We start from the raw sequence: 22,045 nt of genomic DNA, 5'->3' as shown, positions 1-22,045 counted from the left end.
AGCCATTGGTATAGTTACACACATAGTTTTGTATACTTATGAGCACACTTTGTGTGAAAGAACGAGTGGAACAAAAGTTAATGCAAACATCATAACAGTCGAACCAACAGCAGCGACATTACGAAAGAAATATCGAAGCAACAATGCGTACGAAAACGACAATGTCACAAATCATGCAAGACATTAGTACAAATAAATAAAGAACACTCTCATGAACGAAACACCTTTCACGACTACTTTCTACAAGTCATTTTCAACGTTATTTCTTCCAGACGTACTTTTCCAGAAGTGCCTTTGCAGAAACAATTTTCTAAGTCTATTTCTGTCTGAGATTTGCCTTTGGCGGCACTTATCTCCCAAGTTGCAACATCTAGACTAGTGCGAATAGCAGTTTTTGAGTCTGAATCAAATGCTAATCGAATAGTACCAGAAGCGGATCGTATATAATAACAATAAAATAGTTCCAGAACCGAATAGAATATCGAATATATTCCGAATAGTTAGCGAATAATTTACAGCCTCCTCACTAATAATATCAAGTACTTTTCACATCCTGGCATTCACAACAATAGAAACTTTCTGTCAATACACAGCACATTTTACAGCATGCTTCGTGAAAAGCGTAAAATAGCACTACGAACAACTAAGCAGATTGTTCGCAAACTCCGGGCTTTTCGGGGCATACCCAATCGTGCAATATCATATAAACTTGATAAAGGTACCCATGCGGGCCAATTAACATCTGTGTATACCTTCGGCACAAGAACAGACATGCATACCGATTGCGGTGTCCGGCAGAGCAGAAAAAGAAAGTTTTTCTCTAGGTCAAATCCTCGCGGCAGATGGTCCCCACTATTGTATAAAGTATGTTGCAAGGAAACTTATTCTGATTTAATCGGATGAGAGGACACATGTGGTGCATCTATATGTAGTGCCAAACAGTACGCACTGGCGAATGCCGTTTGTGAACATTTTATTGCGAGCGCGCTCTTAGTACGTTATGTTCACTGTGATAGGATGAAAGTTATCGCATTCTCGCTTCAATTTTGCGTTTGATCTTGTACAGTCGACGTCGTAAAGTATTCGAAAAGTATTCGAAAAATATTCGAATTTTCCAATGCAGTCACTTTATGATTTCAGGAATAGGACAATATTTGATTCGTGATTTGAAACTTTCTAGTATTCGCACAGCTCTAGCCAGATCACCATAAGCGAAAGTAAAATGTTCCGCTGAACGACGTGCAACAGAGAGAGAGAGAGAGAGAGAGAGAGAGAGAGAGAGAGAGAGAGAGAGAAAGAGAAGTACAGAAGTAATCGCACGGAATCTTTGGCAATTTGGCAAAGCAAGTGCACTTGCACTTGCTATTTAGAGCAAGCGTATTTATACACTGGTGGAAGAGTGGGGGGCTAACAGCGAGCAGAAAGGACAACGACATAGTGCGAATGCGCAAAGAGGAACGCTAGTGTTCTGAGCCAGCCGCACACTCAGTGGCGTAGCTAGTGCATCTGGCACCCGGGGCCCTTTGCTCTTCTGTCACCCCCCCCCCCCCGGGGTGTAGTCGAGGAAGGCGAGGATATCGACAATTTTCGGGTGTCTTCAGACCTATATGACACCCCCCCCCCCCCCCCTACTGGCCCCGTGCACCCGGGGCCCACGGCCCCCCGGCCCCCCCTGTTGCTACGCCACTGCGCACACTTCCAATTTTGGATACTTGCGGGGCAGCTAAACGCATCAATGACGCCTGTTGCCAGGGTCTCAGCCCCACTCCTCTGCGATCCACCGAGTGTGTAATCAGTTTATGCCATCCGCTACCATAAATCAGTGGCTACATATATGGCATTCTTTTGATGAGAACGAGATCGTGAGTTCGATTCTCGGCCACGGCGACCGCACTCTAATAAGGGCAAATTGCAAGAACGCTCGTGTACTCGTGTGTTTATTAGCTGCGAAAGATATGAATATTGGCCGCCGAAGGGGCTGGTTATGCCAAAGCTTTGAAAAGGGACACAGGTATAAAAAAGAGGCAGCAGAACGCTACAGAAACAAGTCCAAGGAGCTGGTGTAGCCAGGTTTGGGTGCACGTTAAAGTATTACGGATGGTCTAAACAAATCCGGAGCCTTCAGCTACGACAGCTATCATAGCCTTTTTTGCTGCTTTGTGAGGTCAAACTCCAATAAATCGATCGGTTTTTTTTAGCTGGCACGGGGATAGAGAGAGAGAACCTTCGGCCTTGAAACGAATGGCACTCGCAGAGAACGTGATGTGTTACCTGTGTAAAAATTCAACGAAATCAACAGGATTCTTTAGATTAGCTACCTGGAGCTTATCGGTTGAAGAGTAAACGCGTGGTGACGTCACGACATCACGGCATTGAGAGCTCAGCCAGGGCTTCATGCACCTATGAGATAAGGGGGTTTGGGATCCGACTACAAAAGGAATCCACAAAAATCGACAAAAATCGTTTTCGTGGCGAGCCCCTCAACCTATATTAAAAGGTCCTTCGCTAGGGCCCCATCGGAAATTTTTGTTATACAAAAGAAGTTGTAAAGCGTCGTTCAGGGAGCGTCCTACCACAATACTTCTTAATATGTGCATAGTAGTAGACGAAATCGAAGCAAACGATGCGTGGTGCGACGAGGTGACCTACCCGGAAGCAAAGCGAATTTTTCGTCGACTTAGGAGCTTTCTTTCAGAGAAACCCGCAGGGGTTTTCTTTGTAGCTTCGTAGTAAATTCGGGTGGAGGACAGTTTTTACTTTCATGACATTTGGTACTGCGCACGCCAGCGCACGAAAACGGCTGTGGAAACGACTCCGCTCTAAAACGCGTGACCGGAAGTTTTCTGGCGTCACCAACACGTTGCCAGCCTAGCGAGTACTAAAAAAAGTTTACAACCTCTGTGTTTCTTGTGTATTTACGCACGCTGCACGAAACATACTTACACTGCAGTGGTGTATGACGCTGCGAAGGTGCCACACACAGGAAAACTAACACGAAGAAAATAAAAAACAAGAGCTCGCGCACTGACAACTGTCTCTCCGTTCGCGTTCGTTTGTCGTACGTATATACAAATAGGATCACGTTTAGAGAAGCAGATAAAATTTGTGATGGAAAAAAAGTTACGGGCATGAAACAACATCAGAGGGCGCATATGACACACAAAGCACGTACATCAAAGACGAGGTGCTGGTTACCGTCCTGCGCGAAACCTTTCTTCTAAGAATTTAACACTGTCTCAACATAAAACTATGCAAGGTGCGTTGAGACATGTGCGGCCAAACTACAGTCATAAAAGCAAGTATATGCATGAGAAGCGTAGAGAAACAAATAAACAGTTGTTAGTACGCAAGCTCCGTGTTCGTCTCTCGTTTTTAGTGTTAGCGTTCCTGTGTACCACATTCGCGGCGCCATACACCAATACAGTCGTTGCAAAACAACTAGCTACCCCCCGTCGAAGCACGTACTTCTTAACGTTTTTAGCATTTTCGCGCTGACTAGTAAGTCAAAAGCAGTGAGTCGTTGATGATGCTGCGAAATATATTCCTGAACTAACTTTCATTTCGATAGCAACAAAGAAAAAGCTCTTCACTTAGCTTTCGTACTCATTAAAGCTTCAAGGCGCTTTCAAAATTTACGAAGTGCCAGGATTAGAAAACAAAGGAGACACGTAGACGATAAAAAAAGAAACGTGAGAAAGAAAAGAGCGGTCAATGAAGAAAGAAAAAGGTGGTTAGGTCAAAGCTTTCTGTTTGTTTACCGTACTGGGGGATGGGTAATGGAAAGAGAAACGAACCGAAAAAGGAAAAAGGGCCCGCACATATACTATGAACCCTCAAGGGTTCCACGAATGATCATGAGAGCTATAGGATTCGTCTTGGCTACATGTTCGAGAACTCCTTATGTATAGGGCAATCGTACGGGTGAAGCAGACGTTAAGCAGATAAATGAAAAACGGCCCTGAATTAAGTATTCCAACGTAGGTATCTTTCTTTCTTTGGTCTTCTGTAACGAGAGATAATTGACGCGTACACAAAAGGACAACATAAGAACATGCAATAGCACGGCAGGCCTATAGTCACCTAGTTACCGACCCGTACCGCAAGCTCGACACACTGTACGAGTCAAACATAAAAATTGCGTTAGCATTTTTTTAAGCGCTTCGCTTTGAACTGAACTATTGCGATATCAACAGAGACTACTCGTGCTTGTCAAAGGTGACGCGACCGACTCTCTATTACGCATGATTTCTAGATAGTTGCAACTTCATGTCATGGCTTTCATAAGTAAAGTGTATTTACTGTTTTCTTCCACTCTAAGCGACTGTGAAAGCTACGGATTATTTTTTTTCTAAATATATTGATCTCTGGTCTAGTATTTTTTATATGTACGTATGTTTAGCCACGAATTCGGTATAGCAGGCTCTTCAGTAGGCCAAGCTTCCCATACTGTCTCAATTATTAATAATAAAGAAAAAAAAGATTCCAGCATGGCAAGTCCTGAAGGTCCTCGCGCGCTATTTCCGCTTTTACTCAAATCATAATAAATAACAGTAAAAGAAAACACAGTTAGGCAGCATGTTACACTCCTGTAACACATGAAGGCGAAAGCCTGCTGCGCACTTGGTAATGTATCAAGTAATATGATCGGAGGGGTCAGACTTCCTGCAAGACGTAACGAGCCGCACTGTGAAGTACACGTGCGGCAAGCCGTTGTCTGCGCTAGCTTCGGCCTCCTCTCTACGTTGCCGTCTCGCATCGTGGCGTTGCTGCTTTCGCAGTTTGGCTTCTTGGGCTCCTTTTCGACGCTTAGCTGCCGCTCGTATAGCGGGGTCAGACTCGCGCCAACGACATTTCTCTTCGACTTTACGTTGCATCCTCTCCGCACGGTAAAGCAGCACTCGCGGTCGAACGCATTGCTCCCGCCGCTTCGCACGTCGCACCTCGTTTCTCGCTTGGCGAGCATCCCTGGCCGTAGCGTACTTCCGAGGGGAGTATTGAATGCTATATTGATGGTTCGGATGCTCGTTTTGAGCTTGTTGTTTATAGAAACGTATGCTGTTTCGTGCGTTGCATGAGTGATTTCAATGAATGTGTGCACTGTTCGCTTCACTTTGTTGAGCGCTTGTAACTTCTGCCTTAAGGGTGTATGAGCCTTTGTATTCTTTGCTTGCTTACAGGAATATGAGCCATTGCTGACGATGATATTTTTGTACCACTGGATTGGACGCCACGTTTATTTTTTTAGGTATGAGCCATTGAAACAAGCCACTTCAGGCTTTCGCCTCAATAACAAAGCAGCGAGGACAGTGACTGCCAGGAACAATGTGACAATGACATTTCCGTTTCACCCCGTTTAGAATAGACGCAACAGCGACACAGACCCTGGACGTCCAGGCACTGCGCTACGGTCGACGTCGCAGCTGTGCCACCGAACGAGGACTCTGAACCTAGACGAAACAAATTGCTTGCCAGCGAGTTTCATCGGACTGCGCGATAACAATGCTCGGGCTATCTGCATAGCAGGCGAGTATAACGCGCGGTATTAAGAAGAAGCTTTAGGTCGGTCCCAGCTCCGCCGCGGCCTATTCAAACACATGTAAAACGCAAAACGTCTTTCTTTTTTCTGAAATAAACCCTGGACCGATTTTAATGAAGTTTGTTGCACTTGAGAAAGAAAGTTAAATTCTACTGACTGTTGGAAGCGGAATTTGGATTTAGGGTCTGAATTTTGTTAAAGAGATTTACAAGAATTCGAAAGTTTGAAAAAAATAGAAGCACGAAGTTTACAAATTAATGGCTCTGAATCGAGAACAGATATCGCGGTTTTGTAAACGGCATCCACTGAAAGCGGACATTGAAGGGGACCATTGATAGCGGACAAATTCGATATGTCATTTTATACCTTACGCGAATTTGTTACGTTGTGCACAAGGGTTCTGTAAGGTCGCTCTGATTGTTCGTGTTCTTAATTGTCACGAATCGGCCACGTGCTATGTGTATAGAGAGGGGGTGCACTCCCTCCCCCATGTCAGCGGGGCAACCGTTTCTGTGTTATGTGGGGTCACGGACCGCGCGGTGTTGGGTGACGCGTCGCGGCAGGCGCCAGGAGGGCGAGTGCCGCTTCCGGGAAGTCGGTATTGTGCGCACGGTGTTGGCAGTCCGCCGACGGTCACACGAGTCCCCACAGACCAGCCTTGAAAGGGACCGCTGTATACGGTATTGTGGGCCTGGCGCCCGAGTACCTGACTAATTGGAGGCGCCGCCGAGGTTAAGAAGGGCTTAGCACACTTGACCCCGTGCCGCGCGTCCGGAACGCAATCGCCAGCCCTGTTGTTGGGTGCGACTGCCTGTGTGGTGTCGAAGGCCAGGTTACAGTGCACGCTGTAGGGATGCGGTGCACACGTGAAGAGTGCATTCGGACGGCGGCGTCTTGTAAACACGCACTCGGAGAACTTTGTCTTGTAGACAATAAGTTTGAAGGACAAGGAGGGCCATCCGTCTCCCACACGGCCAAACTTTGAGTACAGCGGCACTACGTGGTGTCGATGCCCCTGCTTCCGAGACATTTGCGGCCTAGACGCCGTTGGGATTTGAGGCGGTCTAGCGATAACTTGTTCGGGCCTGGCGTGTTTTGCTGAGCCCGTCACTAACTACGTAGAAACGAGAGGGCAACGGAGTTTTGCGGAAGAAGGAAAAGAGCTTTGTTTTCCAATATGTTTATTTTTAAGAATAAGCCCATCCCTGTGGGTTGTGGCTTAACAAACGGTTGACTCTGATTGGCAACTGAACCTGTGGGACGGGCCAACGGCCCTACCGCCTTTTTTTTCTTTGTATAATTGGGCTATAAAAATCGGGACGACATGCTGTCCCTCAGACTTGGCTGAAAGCAGGATTACTGATAGATCAGTGAGGCTCCGTACCATGTACGTTAGACTTGGCTGAAATCAGGATTGCTGATAGATCAGTGAGCCTCCGTACTATGTACGTTAAAACGAGTCTGGGCTCTAACAGTCATTGAGACAGTCGAAGAGTGAGACTTTGTTTCTCAATTGTTCAAGTTTGTAATGTATTTGTTTTACCTGCCATGTATATAGAAAAGTTTGCCTATAAATATTTCATGTACATCTGATCTCATCGCTTCCTGCCTGCGTTTGATCAACAACTGCCGATCATCGTCCGAGAAGCTTCAAGTTCCAGCGGTGAAGCGAGGACAACAGAGAACGAACGAAACTTTACTGGTTCCACAAAAGCTGTACTTCCATATTACTAATATTTTTGAGTTTCATGCATAACATATAAATTTTGTCCGCTTTAAATGTACTATTAGATTCAATTCACAGAGCTGTGATATCATGTTTTATTGCTGAGTTACAGAGTTGTAAACTTGACAGTTTCGTTTTCTGAAAATTTCTTATTTTTACCAATTTTTAATAAAAACTGACGGCCTAAATAAACAATTCGAAACCAACAGACACTACAATTTAATTTTTTTAATGCAACAAACCTCGCCAAATTTCGTACAGTGGTTGCCGAGAAAACCGAATTCTCCTTTTACATGTATTTAGATAGGAGCACCCGAGCTAAAGCTTCCTTAAAAAAAGAAAAAAAGAAAAGGTGCGTCACACGAAGACAACAAATTGCTTTGTCAAAATTAATCTACGGCGTCATACGACGACGCAAAAACGAACCAACGTCGACGGCAGCCGTACGAGTGACACGCGGTTTTGACGGGCGTCGGTGCGCGAAACCGACGTCGGCGCCAGGCTCACGCGTTGGAGATAATAAATATCTGAATAAGTAAATAAGTAAATAAACAAATACATAAATGCATGTAGCGAACTCTCGCTATAGAGTAAAGGCCACATCTGCACTTTGTCGACGAGCCCTCTGCTGCCACTCAGCAGCGCGGTAGACACAAGGTTACGAGAAACTTCCACTAACATGGCAGAACGAAACGTTGATGCAACTCTCTTCGGGATGCATAGGGAGGTTATGAAACTTGATTTGTACAGAGCGTTTAGTTGTGGCGTGTTTTACGTAGTTAAGCTGCAACGAGCTAGTTTCAACATGTGAATGTTTTTTTTGCGCCTATGCGGCAAGATATTGGGCTTGGTAATATCGATGAATGATCAATCGATTAACCCACTAGATGTATAGCCCGCAAAACGATGAACCTTCATCGACGTCCACCTTTCATTTAATTGACGTAGTCGATTAGACCTGTTGGATTAATCGTTTTCGAGAGTTTGACAGGAGTGGCGCTAAAAATTTTGAAATCGTACTGGAACGGCGGCGCACCAGCAGTGAGTGTGTGGCTGTGGCAGAGCGACTGTCGGCTATTTTCCCGAGACCCGAGAGATGCCGAGCCGAGCGCTTGCCCTCTGTTCCCCGACACCGCACACGCAACCACGCAGCCCGAAGCTGGAGGCTTGAAATGCCCTCGCACTTCATGAGGCATACTATATAGCAGTCGCCTGATTGTCGTGCAATTCTCACGCCGCTAAAGAGGTGGCACAGCATGGGCGCCGGTGTGTAGCACGTGTGTCGACATAGCGATGGAGTTCGTGCAGACACCATGCAAATCTCCAGCGTCCGAGCATCTGTTCCCGCACGCTGCAGTTGTGCGGCCATACTAAGAAGGTGTCGGTTTCACCCAAACACCCCTGCCAATTTATAATTCCTTCGCTCTGCAGAAGAGAGCGTGTGGTTTAAAATCCAAAACCAGTAATTTTCTTTTCCCCTGTGCATATTGCAATCTCTTGCATATTTCAGTTGGACAATTAACCTTTCACTTTTACCATTGTTCTTATTTCTTAATTAATTTTACAGGGATTTACTAGTGTCATGTATATTACTAAATTGTGCACTAAGTGCCATTTTATAACATACGTTGTGTATCTTTTCAAAAGCCACAAGTGTTAACTTAACAAGTTAAAAATTATCATTTATCAAACGTTCATACACTTCTGTTTCAAACTTGGTTCCGCCTCTGAAACATTAAAGTAGGGCCCTTTAAAAGTAGATAACTGTGTCGCGACCTTTTTAAAGGTGCCCGGCAAGAATTTTGATTAATCAATTATTCGATGAAAAAACCTTCATCTAAAACAATTAATTGATTAAAAGCTAAAATGATGAACGATTAATCGTTAATCGAATAAAAACAATTACTCGATCATCCCTACAAGAGATGCGCATGAAACGTCAGGAACATGACCGCTAACTCGGCCTGGCATTTTCAATATTTTCTGGAATTCCCAATACATTTCGCCACAAATAACACAAAACGAAACTTTGTTCTCGAATAGATGCGGATGGCGCGAGTTTCTCAGCTATCATGTTTTTTTAAGGGGGGAGTAAGAGGGAGTGGGGGTTGTGCAGCGTAATATTGGCGTTCCCGCTTTCCTGTATCGACTCCAAATAAATGAGATCGTATGGCCGGTGAGCCTCACAATGCGGATATTCCACTTGTTTTGTGCTAGAGTCTCATGGTAAGTCGGTGTGGCTGTCACATACATTATAAAGCTATTAGATTCACACGAGTACGAAAGCGCTGACGTAGCTGAAAAGTCGCCGCTGTAGCATGGTACGAGTCATACGTCCACAATGCAGCAATCAATTCGAGGAAACAGCTGCTGCCTTCGATCACTAAACAGGCATCGATAAGCGCTACGGCAACCCTACTCGTAGCAAAGGAGCGGACAAGTGGTGGCAAGACCTCCCCCCCAACCGCCTTTATTATACATTTTTTTCGACAGTCATAGCTTACGGAAAGAAAAAAGAAAGTGTTGAGCACCGGAGCTATGTAAACAGCATGACGGCGCCTCTTACGTCGAAGCCAAGGCTGATGCATTAACAGGTTTTGCGCACCCACACTTAGGAGACGCGAAACGCCAGGCTTACAAGCGAACGCAAAAATGAGTGCAAAAGGACGCGAAGTACCTACAATGGAGTTCGGGTTTTTTTTTTCTATTGTTCGCTGGGTACGCTTTTTCTGAACAAGTTTCGCGCGCCCAAAATTAGGGGACGCGAAACGCCGGACTTTCAAAAGAACGCAAAGGGCCTACGTAATGGAGTTCGGGATTTTGCTTACGCAAAGTCGCCCGAGCGCGCTATTTCTAAAGCTCCTATTAACCTCTCTAATAGGGAGTTTTAGGTTTTGCGCACCAAAAGTTAGGTATGCAGCTATTAAACCACAAAACAAACACGCAGTTAGTGGCGCTCGTCCTGTCTGTCTCGCGTTACTTTTTAAGTTAGGGGGCGCCAACCGCCGGAAGTGTACGAAAGAACGCGAAAGGAGTGCAAGAGAGCGCTAGCATGGCGTGGGGCTTTAGGTACGCAAAGACGCGGGTGCGCTGTTTCCGTCCTTTAATTTTGGGCCCGCGAAAGCTAAAACGCCGGGAGGTTTAGAAATAGCGCCCCCGAGCGACTTTGCGCATCCAAGAACCCATACTCCTTTATGCGCGGTTTGCGTTCCTTCGTACTTCTCTTTACGTTATATTATTGTACGCCAGGCCGACGGTATCGCCTAACACTGGGTCCCCTATTTTCAAAGCGCCCTAATGTCATACGACCAGTACGACTAATACGGCTATATATGACTATACCCGGTGCGCCAATCCCTGGCTACACGACGGCTGTCGGCATGCGGTCACTCTAAGCGAGTCGGGAAGCTAGCAGCGTTTTCCTCCATTATTTATTTATTTATTTATTTATTTATTTTGTTATTTAAATCTTCTGGCTTTGAGATTGCGTCAGACAAGCGGCTTCACCATGTATATATCGGCTGTGCTTGCTAGAATGCTTTATTAATATAGCCGGAAACCGAGCCCTCTTGCTGCAACTTCATTATGGGGGAGCTCCCTAAAAGCCTGTTAGTGTAGCCCAACGTTGCCATTGATACATATATTCGGCTGTTGATTTCAGAAGCACCGTATCATTTATCTCGAACCACTGTTACGTTATAGCCATCGACTGAAAAGTGCAGCACTTAAAAGGACTTCATGCCGCATCAAGGATTTACGTTATTATTAATACGGCTAATAAGTTGGCTGTTGTACGGTTCGTAATCTTCCAGTGTTAGTATTAAACGTGGCGCCCAATTTTACCTTGAAACGTCGCTCATGACATAACGACGAATGTTTTGTACAAGTGTATATAGTTGTCGAGCACGTATTGTAGCTGCCACCGCTCCTTTCTGCAGCGTGACATTTTGCAAATGAACCTCTCGGCTGTGTCACTATAATGAGATCCCTTACAGCGGAGGTGATAAAAGGGCTGTTCGGTTTATGACTTAAATCATAAAGAAAACCTCCAGAGGAAAATATCTGCCTTCATCCGCGATTTTCGACTATGTAGCTCTCGGAATCCACAACAAGATTTCCAGTCTCGCTGATTCCTCTATATATGCCTCGCCATATACCATGAAAACTGGCCCAGATGTCATGTCCACCAACTCTACAGGAGCATGCAAGCTTCTACAAATATGACCATAATTGGGCACACATGATCAATGCTTTAGAACGCACCTGTATTTCGTCAGAAAATGGAAACGAAAGAGACATGAAAAGCTTAAGAAATGACATGCTACTGTGTCTGGTCGAGCAACTACTGACATGTAAACGTGCGCGCTGTATCTCCAAGCTATATGGCGGCTTGTAGCCAAGTATGCTACGGTACGATCATATTTCAGTGCAGTTCGCGATGACGCACGCTATTCATGCTCCTCGAGAGTGTTTTATTGAAAAGTAAACTGCAGAATGTAAGCATGCTTAGACTTTATGCACACGCCTCTAATATGACGGCCCGAGGCAGAACCTAACACGAAGTTTAAGTCTGTAGTTTAAGAGTATTCGTGTTCTATTTATGTCTGTTTATGCGTCTCTTACTCCTCGACGGCGATCATGGCGTCGGAATGCGTTAGCGCTTTCTAAGCTACCTCTTGCAAGCCTACCGAAATTGCTACCACTTTCGAGCCGTACGGTTTCCTAAAGCTCACAATACACGCTGTCGTCGACTAATTTAAATAGGGTTAGCCTACCCTCCTTCTCCTCAGTGCTCCTCTCTTGCTCCCTCCCTCGGCTTCCGATGTCAAGCGGAACTTGCATAGCATCAGCCGCTTGTTCCGAGCGGAAGTTACTGCTTTGTTGACATGGGAGCACGGGTGAATATGTGCGACAGCGAGCAGCAACGGAACCAGGCATCATGGAAGCGGAAATTGCGGAATCGGGAACGGCTTGAGCGACCAATCACAGAACGGCAGCACCCGTCAAAGGTTGGCGCTACTTCGCAATAGCCGAGGCAACTCGCTTATGCAGGGGTTAGGGTTTTCCGCGGATGTTCCCATTTATAGGTCAATCTGGAGCTGTAGTTGTTAATTCATTGCAGGAATCATCCGTAATACACGAATTTCCTGCATTGCATACACTGCTCCGAAGTCTGATCGGCATTTTAGCACGCATTTGTCTGTCCTATCCCTCTCGTTATCCCAAGCTTTTATCACCATCTGCGATTATGAAAGTCCAAAGCTGGCGTTCCCGCAATTCACTGCCGTCCAGGATGTGGCAGCCAGAGAACCGTTAAATTCATGATTGATTACTGATCAGCTGGACGCACTGTTATTGCTTTTGTGCGTAATGCATGATGTTACTACACAAGGAATGCATGAAAGCAAAAACAACTTACTAGCGGCGCAGCATTCACCATTGTAGTGATGCGTGAACCGGCGTAGTTTGAGCAATGAGCAGTGTGAGAAAGCCATCTTCACAATTTTTCTACAGGATTCTGCGAGTACTGAACAGGGGGGCTAATCTCGGAGCATAACAGCAAAACTCGTGAGGAAGCTTGCCAGTACAGATCAGTCGATGTACTGGGAAATGCATGAACAACAATAAGGGGGTGGGGGATATGTTTGGCCATCCTTTGTCGGTGACTCCTGTTTGAGTCAAAGGTTACCGTGGACTTGGTACATTATATCCAAAAACGTAGCCATACATTGGCCCTTGGCAAACTGGAGTGTCACAGTTCAATTCAATTTCGACCGATAGGCGTGGCCGTCCGGGAAACGTGGCGTAATATCATAATAGGCAGTGTTATAAGAAACATCTAAGCGAATTTTTTTTTGCATATAATTTTAGTGAGTGCAAAATGGATGTGACGTAGTGCGCTCATGGACAGAGCTACGTTATATCAGTATTAGGACCCCAAGATGCAGGAACCTAATCAGTTCTTCAAAGTCATCTATACGAACATCTATGCGGGCACCAGTGGGGGCTGGCAGCACGAAACTCTGGGCGTTTCCAAAAATGTGTACTGGAGCAACCGTTGCTAGCAGGAAAAATGAGCCAGCTAATAGTTTCGGGGGGGGGGGGGGGGGGGGGAGGAGCAGAGAGGTTTGGGAGTTTGGACAGTTCCAAAGAAAACATCTGTACAGTTCACAAAAAAAAAAAAAAAGAACACTCACCCGCTTCCAGTGCAGGGTGTCAGCGTGCAGTGCGAGATTGCAGGCCAGGTAGGTTCCGGCCAGCAGGACTCCGGCGACGGCGCTGTCACGCATGCGCACCGGCACCAGGGCGTACGACACGTACACGAGGAAGAGCGCGCACCACAGGTCGGACACGACGGCGCGCTCGGTAGCACTGGGGTCAAGGAGCGCCACGAGCGCCACGAGCACTACGAACGAGCCGAGCACCAGATAGCTGCACACGAGCAGGTGCACCTGGCGGAACGAGGTCTGCAGCGTGGCGTACACCAGCGCCAGGTAGAAGACGAGCAGCGCACCGAAAGCTGCGGCGCGAGCCGCCGGTGGGGGCTGGGAGGGCCGCTGGGACAGCGCCAGGTCCAGGAGCGCCCCGAGGGCGCAGAGCGCCGCCATGACGCCTAGAAGCGCGGTGAGGCTGCGCCGGTTCAGGTGCAGGAAGTACCGCTGGTAGAGCGAGTCGATGTCGTTGCGGTGCACGTGCTGGTACCAGCAGAAGTAGTAGCAGGAGGTGCAGCAGTCCACGCTGGTCACGGTGTGCGTCTGCGTCTTGGCCTCGACGTACTCCCATGTCGTCTCCTTGTTGTTGTTCGCACCGCCGCCGCCACCACCGGCCGAGTCGCTCGAGTCGGAAGCGCCCCCTCCTCCACCACCACCGGACGCCACCGCCATCTTGGTCCAGAGGACGTGCGGTCTGCGAGAAGGTTTTAAATGAGAGAGATTGGGAGGCCAGTTGGGGACTACGACAACACGAGTGACCGACAAAAACACTACGACGTCAAAAAAAGAAAAAGAGAGAGAGAGACACTTTACTCGTGTGTTAAATTATGGGGTTTTACGTGCCAAAACCACTTTCTGATTATGAGGCACGCCGTAGTGGAGGACTCCGGAAATTTCGACCACCTGGGGTTCTTTAACGTGCACCTAAATCTAAGTACACGGGTGTTTTCGCATTTCGCCCCCATCGAAATGCGGCCGCCGAGGCCGGGATTCGATCCCGCGACCTCGTGCTCAGCAGCCTAACACCATAGCCACTGAGCAACCACGGCGGGTTTACTCGTGTGTTCCTCCTTTCCGTCTTTGCATTCATATTCGCAGCTCCAAAATCGAGAAGCTGCTGCTGATGTCAAGCGCTCGTATCATCTATTTCGTTTCTTTCTCTGTGTGCGAGTCTATTTGAATTTTGTGATATGAATGTGAATGCAAGCTCTAGCAACCAATTTCCCCGCCTTGACGCCTTCATATATAGTTATAACCTTTCCGTCCTGCCTCACAGCGCAAACCAAGTTACCAAAAAAGCATCGCCAACTTAGTACCCTTATCTAGGCCACCCGTGACATGAGGCGTAGCTGACAGGCCATTTCTCACTGTGTTGATATTATTTCAGAACGCTTTCCTGATCTCAGCAATGTCAGTATAATATACATGACAGACGAAGCGAGTCGCGAACATCAACTTTTCAAAGCTGTGTAATGACGGTGAAAGAACTCTACTAATCGCCACCTAATTATACTAGTCTTATTACTTTGACCGCATAAGCACTTACACGGGCGATTTTACCAATTCTAACAGCCCTACCAGAGTAGTGGTTTTTACATCGGACGCCGTTTCTTTGCAATTTAAAAATTCTCACAACACCACGTCGACAGCAGCAGAACTTGCGGCACTTCAAGGTGCACTCAATGACGCAGTCCAGCAGCCACCAAATCGCTAGGCCATTTTCTGTGATTCTAAAGCAGCCCTACAAACTTTGCAGTTTTCCCTGCGTTACGGGTTACACGATCAGCTGGTGTACGAAATAAGGCACGCTCATACCCACGCACTCGAGAAAGGACATGACGTTGCATTTCAATGGTTGCCGAGCCACTGCCGAATTGTTGGCAATGACGGCCCAGATGAAACTGTGTGCTCGGCTCATCGAAAACATCAGCGGGTAGCCTATACCCACCTCAAGAACGGATGCTGCGCGGCAACTTCGATCACTTGCTCGCCACATCACACCTCTACGATGGAATTCATCGTGTTTCACCAGCTCACGCTTGCACTCTCTTGACCCTAACCTGCGATTTCACCTGCCACCTGGACTCTCCCGTCGCGAAACAACTTTACTGCGTCGCGTGTGGTTGCAAATCGCATTTGCAAATTCTTACTCATTCCTAATGGGAATGGTCAACAGTGCGGCGTGCAATTTGTGCGGACATGATAAGACTCTAGAGCACCTTCCCTGTCACTGCCCATCCTTTGACGCTCAACGACGTACTCTACAAGTTAAATTTAGCAGGTTAGATAATAGAGTGCTATTATTTGAGGAAAAGATCCCGGGGCCATGGACAACGCGTTCTAATATGCGAAAGGCCACAAAAGCCCTTCTGCACTTCTTGAAGGCCACTGTACTGCACGAGCGCTTCCGACATTGGAGATACCCCTACGAGTGACTCTGCGAATGACTGACTCTTTATTATTTTTCTTCTCTATCCTTCTTATCTATTATTGCAGGGTGGCCAATCGGGTACATCCTTTGTTAAGCTCCCTACCTTGCCCTTTTCGTTTCTCTCTCTCTCTCTCTCTCTCCACCTAATTTCAAAGCAGAGTGATATTTTGATCCTACGAAACGACAGGGCTTTCTCTTGCTTATTACACTTTTCAAAATAGCAAGAACGCCGAGCACATGAGTTACCGTTGGCGTCCCTCGCAGCAAATGCGACCATGCCGTTACACGTTCATTTAGAATATAAACAGTGAAGTCCTTGTTGTCGCGGTTGATTATTAATTTAAGCGAGCCTGGGAAAGTAACCCACCCACGGGTCAGCTATCGCGCCCTCCTTTCCCTCTCCCCTACTCTCATAAAAACTAAATAAGTAGGCAACAGCCTTGAGCGTAAATAAATGAAATGAGATGAAAAACCCATATTGTCTGAGAAATACGAGGGAAAGAAAAAGAAACATCAAAAATGAGTAAAACTATAGAAAGGAGAAACAATCGACAAAAGAAAAAAATTCGTAATTAGTCAAGCATGGACGGCAATTGCAAATTAAAATCGAAGACCATGCCCTATGCAGAGTCCGAGTGCACAATACATTTGTCACACGTCAAAGTCCAGTATTAGTTACCAGTCCTTGTAACCTACGTACACCGTGTTTACTGTACGCAGTTCAAACGATCGTCATGAATTCAAATGACACTGGCGTGGCAGGCTCAACTGCCCGGCGAACGTTAAGTTAATAGAGGCTGACTGTTTCCATAACGTGAAAGAAAAAGAAATGAATGGTTTATGACTCGGTGATCCTTATCTTCTGCTGCAACGGCACATAAAAATGAACTGTAAACCATGAATTGTAATCAGCAAAGAGAGATAGCGAACCTATGTTAACAGTAAAGTTCAGAGAATCGTCCAAGTGCTGATTGCTATTATACCAAACTACTCTCCGCGAAAATAAAGGGGGAGGAGAAGAAAATGTACGCCACGTGACGATGAGGTTAGAAAACTGTAGTCGTAAGGATAGACAAAAAAGCCGGCACATCCCACGCCCTGTGGGAGTCGATGTTATGCGAAGCAGTGTGCGGCGAGCCTACCAAGTTAGCGGAACGACCATGAGAGCACCAACACGTAGGCGGCTGTTTCATGACCTCCATGACACGCATGTCATGGCATTATTCTCATGACCTATCATTTATGTTCGTCATACGCTCTTGTCATGTTATGCCAATTTTGGTACATACCAAGTTAACGAAACGACCATGAGAGCACCAAGCCGTAGGCGGCTGCGTAGATAGACACTGACACAGCGGCAAGTGTCAACCAAGAAATGTTTTGTATTTAATAACCGATAAGTCTAATTACAGGTTCGATTCCAGACTCGTGATTCGCGAGAGTATTTTATAGGCTCCGTTGCAGATAACGACGCGTTTCGTCCGAATATCCCGCCACAACCTCTTATTAGAGTTTCTTCAAGGACCCGGTAATAGCGCTTCGAACAGACGGCAGTTCACTAAAGCAGACGAGCCAGGGAAGCAGTCAACGTCTGTCGTTCGTGCGCATGCATGGAACAGACTGCATACATGTCCACTACCACGGGATGCTCCCGGGAAAGTCAGGATACAGTGCGAAAACTGGGAAAACCATATGGGTCAGTTGCCGGATGACTTTTAATAATGAGCTCCGACTTAACGAGGTCCCGTCCAAATAGCTACGAGACAGATGTCAGGTTTGTCCACACGATTTCGGGTCTAACTCTGGTGATATGAACCCGAACAACTGCGTGCTGGCTGTGTATACGATAGGCTATAGAGCCAGCGACAGTATCATGCACTCAACGCCGATGTTACGAACAAAGGGCGCTGCTATGCTCTGAAGGACTATGAAGTCGTTTTCTGGCCAACTTTTGTTCTAAATTCTATAAGTGGGAATACACGAATTTACCGCTCGATCGGTTAATCACACACACTTTAATTTTGGCCACCTCTAAATCTTTCGCTGAAATAAAGTGAAAATCGGGCGGACCAACCGAACACATCGGTGTCGAAATGACACACAACGCTATTAAAAGAAAAGGAAACGGAAAGTCGCGTAGGAGCCACCTGGCGGCGACAGACTCTCTCCTTTCGCCAATTCCAGCTGTGGAGTGTTGTCACTAGCAGACGGTCTCGCACAAACAAGCTGGAACCTCTTCCGGCAAGAAGACACTCGCACGTGTCAGGCGCCCTTGCGCAGCCGCTTCCGCCATATAAGCATTCAAAGGTAGCACACGTAGATACGTACACACAAAGCAAATCTGAGGGCGATGCATCAACGCCTCACGGACACTCGATCTGATGAAAGGACCAGCGGGTCAGTTCGTGCAAATGAAAAACTCTGGCCCGTGCCCCGCTAGGTCCTCCGTCATTAGAGACGAGGCGAGAAATCAACGATGCTATCTCAGACGCGGCACGAAGCGACGAAGGCTACGTCAATAAGCAGCAGCAGCAGTGCAGGCCTCCGCAGTGTCATCAATGAAGGAAACGGCGGGGCAGAGCCGCTGTCGTCGCCCTCAGATCAGATTCCGGCCGGAGAAGAAGCACTATACCAACTGCGTCTGCAAGTGGCAGCCCCTCTCACCTCGTCCTGTCGCGATCCATTCGCAGACCGGGATGCAGCACACGTTCGCTGAGTCGTCGTCCAGATTGCCGTCCCCATTAGTCGGCGGCGCCGAACGGCGGACGCGTTGGCACGCCGTCGCCGACCAGCGGAGTCACGACAGCGCGCATATCGGCGGCGGCTGGTGCTGCTACTGTACGCTTCTGCGCGCGTTAAGACAGCAGCGTCGCGACCGTGCGCACTCGAGACTCGTCGGTGCGAGCGCGAGAACACGGGAGGCCTCGGGCATTCAGACGTGTCGTCGTGGGCGGCCGATCTTGTTCTGTTTCTCGAGACGAGACGAGTGACGTCTAGTTGCAGCACACGCTCGCGCCAACTATCGCGTAGAAAAGGCAGCAGACGCACAACGACGCTGCTCACAAACGGCTCTCCGCCGTGGCTCTGGAACAGCCGCTCGCACTTGACTCTCGTGTCCGTCGCCGGCAGGCAAGCCCTGGCCCGTAGCTGCACCGCCCGAAGAGGGAGGGAGTCGAACAAACGAGAAGGAAACGGCAGGAGGCCGGGCGCGCTCTCCGTGCGCGTGCGTGTGGAACAATCCGCGAGTTAGCGAGCGCGTCTCCAACACCTGCTGCTGCTGCTCGGATGACGGCAGCTGCTGCTGCGCCGAAGAGAACGCACGCGCCGCGCGCACGTACTACTACGCCGTCGCACAGCGTCGCCGCTTGCGTCGTCGGCGGCGACCAACGCCCTGCGGGGATTACGCTCCCGCTGCGCGCCCTAGAAGAGTGGACGAGGTTGGGATGAGAGGCTTTGTTGGTGCGTGGCGAGGCTATCTCTCCGGGCGCGCGCGCGCAAGCAAGAATGGTGGCACGCAAGTCGAGTGGGCTGCATTTGTCACAAACCGAGTAGCTGGGTGCACGCTCAACTCCTCGCCACTCGTAGTCCGCTGCACAGAAACGACGGCGACGTCCTTTCCCGCCGCAGTAGTCAGAGATGACCTCCGAGAAAGATTACAGGAAAGCTCTGCGCGCGTTGCGAGCATAGCTCGCCTGGAAAGGAACGCTGCTATCTCGCAGGAATGAGTGATGTCCGCGTAAAAGTGCGTGGCTTCTGCATGGGCGACGACGTAAATAGAGGTACGTCGTCAAAGCTGTGTATAGGGCGGCGGTAAACAACGTTCCGAGAGATAAAGAAAAGAAAGATGCAACTGTCACGCTGCAAGTGCATTAGTGTCCCACTTTTTTTAGCATACTGAATGTTAAGTGTCGTCAAATGTGTTCGTGCGTGGAAATGAAAAGGCTGATGTAAAAATCAAATATGCGCTGCCGCGTAAATGTAGCAGAGGACAGGTCTTAAATTATACTTGAAGACGGGCACGAGTAGGTAAGGAACACGATGGGCATTTTCCTTTGTCTTGCACACGTGCCTCCTAACCCGGATAATGTCAACTTTATGATGAGAAATGACGTTCCTATTTCTTGCCATGCGAAAGGAGCAACGATTGCCTAAACTGCCATTTTAGAAAACGAAACAAACAGTTTTAAGAAAACGACGATACCGGGACAGTGGAACAACAAACATTAACGAAGATGAAACATATATTTCTTTAATCCTGGAGACTTTGAACATATAGGACATTTCACCACGAAGAGAGATATAACAGTGGTCGAACAAGAGATGCCTGTGCAGCCAAGGTTTCGACAAAGGAATATGTATTCGTCATGACTCGGACGAATGCGAGTCGAAACGTTGGCTGCAGAGACATTTTGTAATGTCTGTGCACGTTCCGACTTCACAATGAAAAGGCACATCAGACGAAGTATTTAACGACATTCTTATTCAACCGTTGTACGAGCGAAATTTGCGCCGATTTTGTCAGCGCTTGCTTCAAGGACAACTCTCCATTCGCGTGATTCTTTAAGCGAGATCGGACCATCTGATAAGCGGCTAATTCCAGCCATGGAGATGCTTTTTTTTTCCATTACCATAAGTTTATTAAGCCGCACACCACCGACCCCACCTTCCGTCTTACTGCAGTAGTTTGACTCCCCATTGTTCTTGAACAAAGAGGGAAAAGGGCGGAAACGTCATTTAATATTTGCGCCTTCAGGAGATTTTCATTCAACTCAAGCAACAAGCCGCTGTGGTAGCTCAGTGGCTGTGGCGTTGCCCTGCTGAGCTCTAAGTCGAGGGTTCGATTCCCGGACATGACGGGCCACATTTCGCGCAAAGCTCGCGCACGAAGATTCAGGTGCACGTTAAGGAACCCCGGGTGGTGAAAATTAATCCGGAGTCGACCGCTGCGGTGTCTTAAAGATCAGATCGCCGTTTTGGCACGTGAAACGCCAGAATTATTTTTCGTTTAGTGGGCGTCCGCGCTGTTTAGACCAGTGCAGCACAGAGAGAGAGAGAGAGAGAAAGGCAAAGGAAAGAGAGGGAGACTCAGCAGAAACGCTAGTGCGCTTGTAGTGCTCGTGCGCACAAAGTTCGTGCCAGCAGCGGAAGGCAGAAAGAACACGTTTATTTCTTTCTCCGTCGCCGAGCTGATTGACCTGTGTTGACGGCGCGTTCCCTTCACTTCGGCGTTTTTTGCAGCCATGAACGCAGCGAGAGCCTCTGGAGACACTCTAAGCCTCCGCGCATGCGCCGCCCATAGCGGAACAGCAAGACGAGGCCGACGATGGAAATGCGCCTGGAGAGTCCGCATAAAAGTGCTATCGCAATAAAAATAACAAGTCGGTCCTAACTCACATATTCGCGGCTCACTGCACGCGTGACCCCCTGAAAGTGTTCCAAGGGAACGCTTCTCAAGCTGTCCGTTCACCGCTCAACGAAGCGCGCAGGAGTGAAAAGCGCCCCAGTGGTAGATCGCGCGTGTGCAGCATCTGTCATTGTACGCGTCATGATAATGAGTCGCTGGCTCCTTTTTCTTTCTTTCTTTTGGGGGGGGGGGGGCTGGTGTACGCGCTGTCCCGAACGAAAGTTCAGTGCTCGAAGAGAGCCACGTTGAACGAACTCGTCTTGAACAAATGTCTGCATGTGCCTCACGATACTTGCAAAAGCAGCAGGAACAACAACTGACAGCCTAGTCTACTCGCAAACGTTCGTCAAAATGTCAGTCTCGCGCACGGTTCGTTGCATTCGTGAGGCACACGGCAAGGCAAACAAGCGTTGCCAGCTTAGCGGTGATCGAACGAAAGAGAGTCTGCGTCATGCGACTTCCGCTCAACAAATTTCTACGCAGATGTGATGAATTTCTACACGGACGGGTGGAACACCTTCGTGTGACAGACCCGAGCGTGCGGAGTCCATATTTGGAACATCGCTGCATCCTTCCCCTGATACGATGACCAGTGCCGTCAATTCCGCAGCACATTACATCACCTGTACTCGCGATCATTCTCGATGACAAAAGTCCTCTGATCGTGGCCTCATGCGGCACAAGTTGAGAAAGTGACACGTGCACTCATCATCAATATTAAAGGGAACACCTCAAT

General features: G+C 47.9%; 1 protein-coding gene across 5 annotated transcripts in view; it reads right to left on the bottom strand.

The window, feature by feature from the left end:
• Window positions 1–19,251, bottom strand: part of LOC126542648 (adenylate cyclase type 6-like) — a 243,454-nt gene extending 224,203 nt beyond the window's left edge. The window contains exons 1-2 of one of the 5 annotated variants that reach the window (XM_055077177.2): window positions 18,570–19,251; window positions 13,460–14,168 (exon numbers count right to left, since the gene is read on the bottom strand). In XM_055077177.2, coding sequence (XP_054933152.1) covers window positions 13,460–14,168; window positions 18,570–18,589 — 729 coding nt within the window. In that variant the 5' untranslated portion in view covers window positions 18,590–19,251. The remainder of the gene's footprint in view (window positions 1–13,459; window positions 14,169–18,569) is intronic. The other 4 variants (XM_055077175.2, XM_055077176.2, XM_055077178.2 and 1 more) reach the window with 4 other exon arrangements.
• Window positions 19,252–22,045: the final 2,794 nt, after the last annotated feature.

Source organism: Dermacentor andersoni, chromosome 2 (assembly GCF_023375885.2).
Source record: "Dermacentor andersoni chromosome 2, qqDerAnde1_hic_scaffold, whole genome shotgun sequence".
Classification (NCBI taxonomy): domain Eukaryota; kingdom Metazoa; phylum Arthropoda; class Arachnida; order Ixodida; family Ixodidae; genus Dermacentor; species Dermacentor andersoni.
Note: the sequence above shows the minus strand (reverse complement) of the source record. Positions and strands in the feature narration are given on the sequence as shown.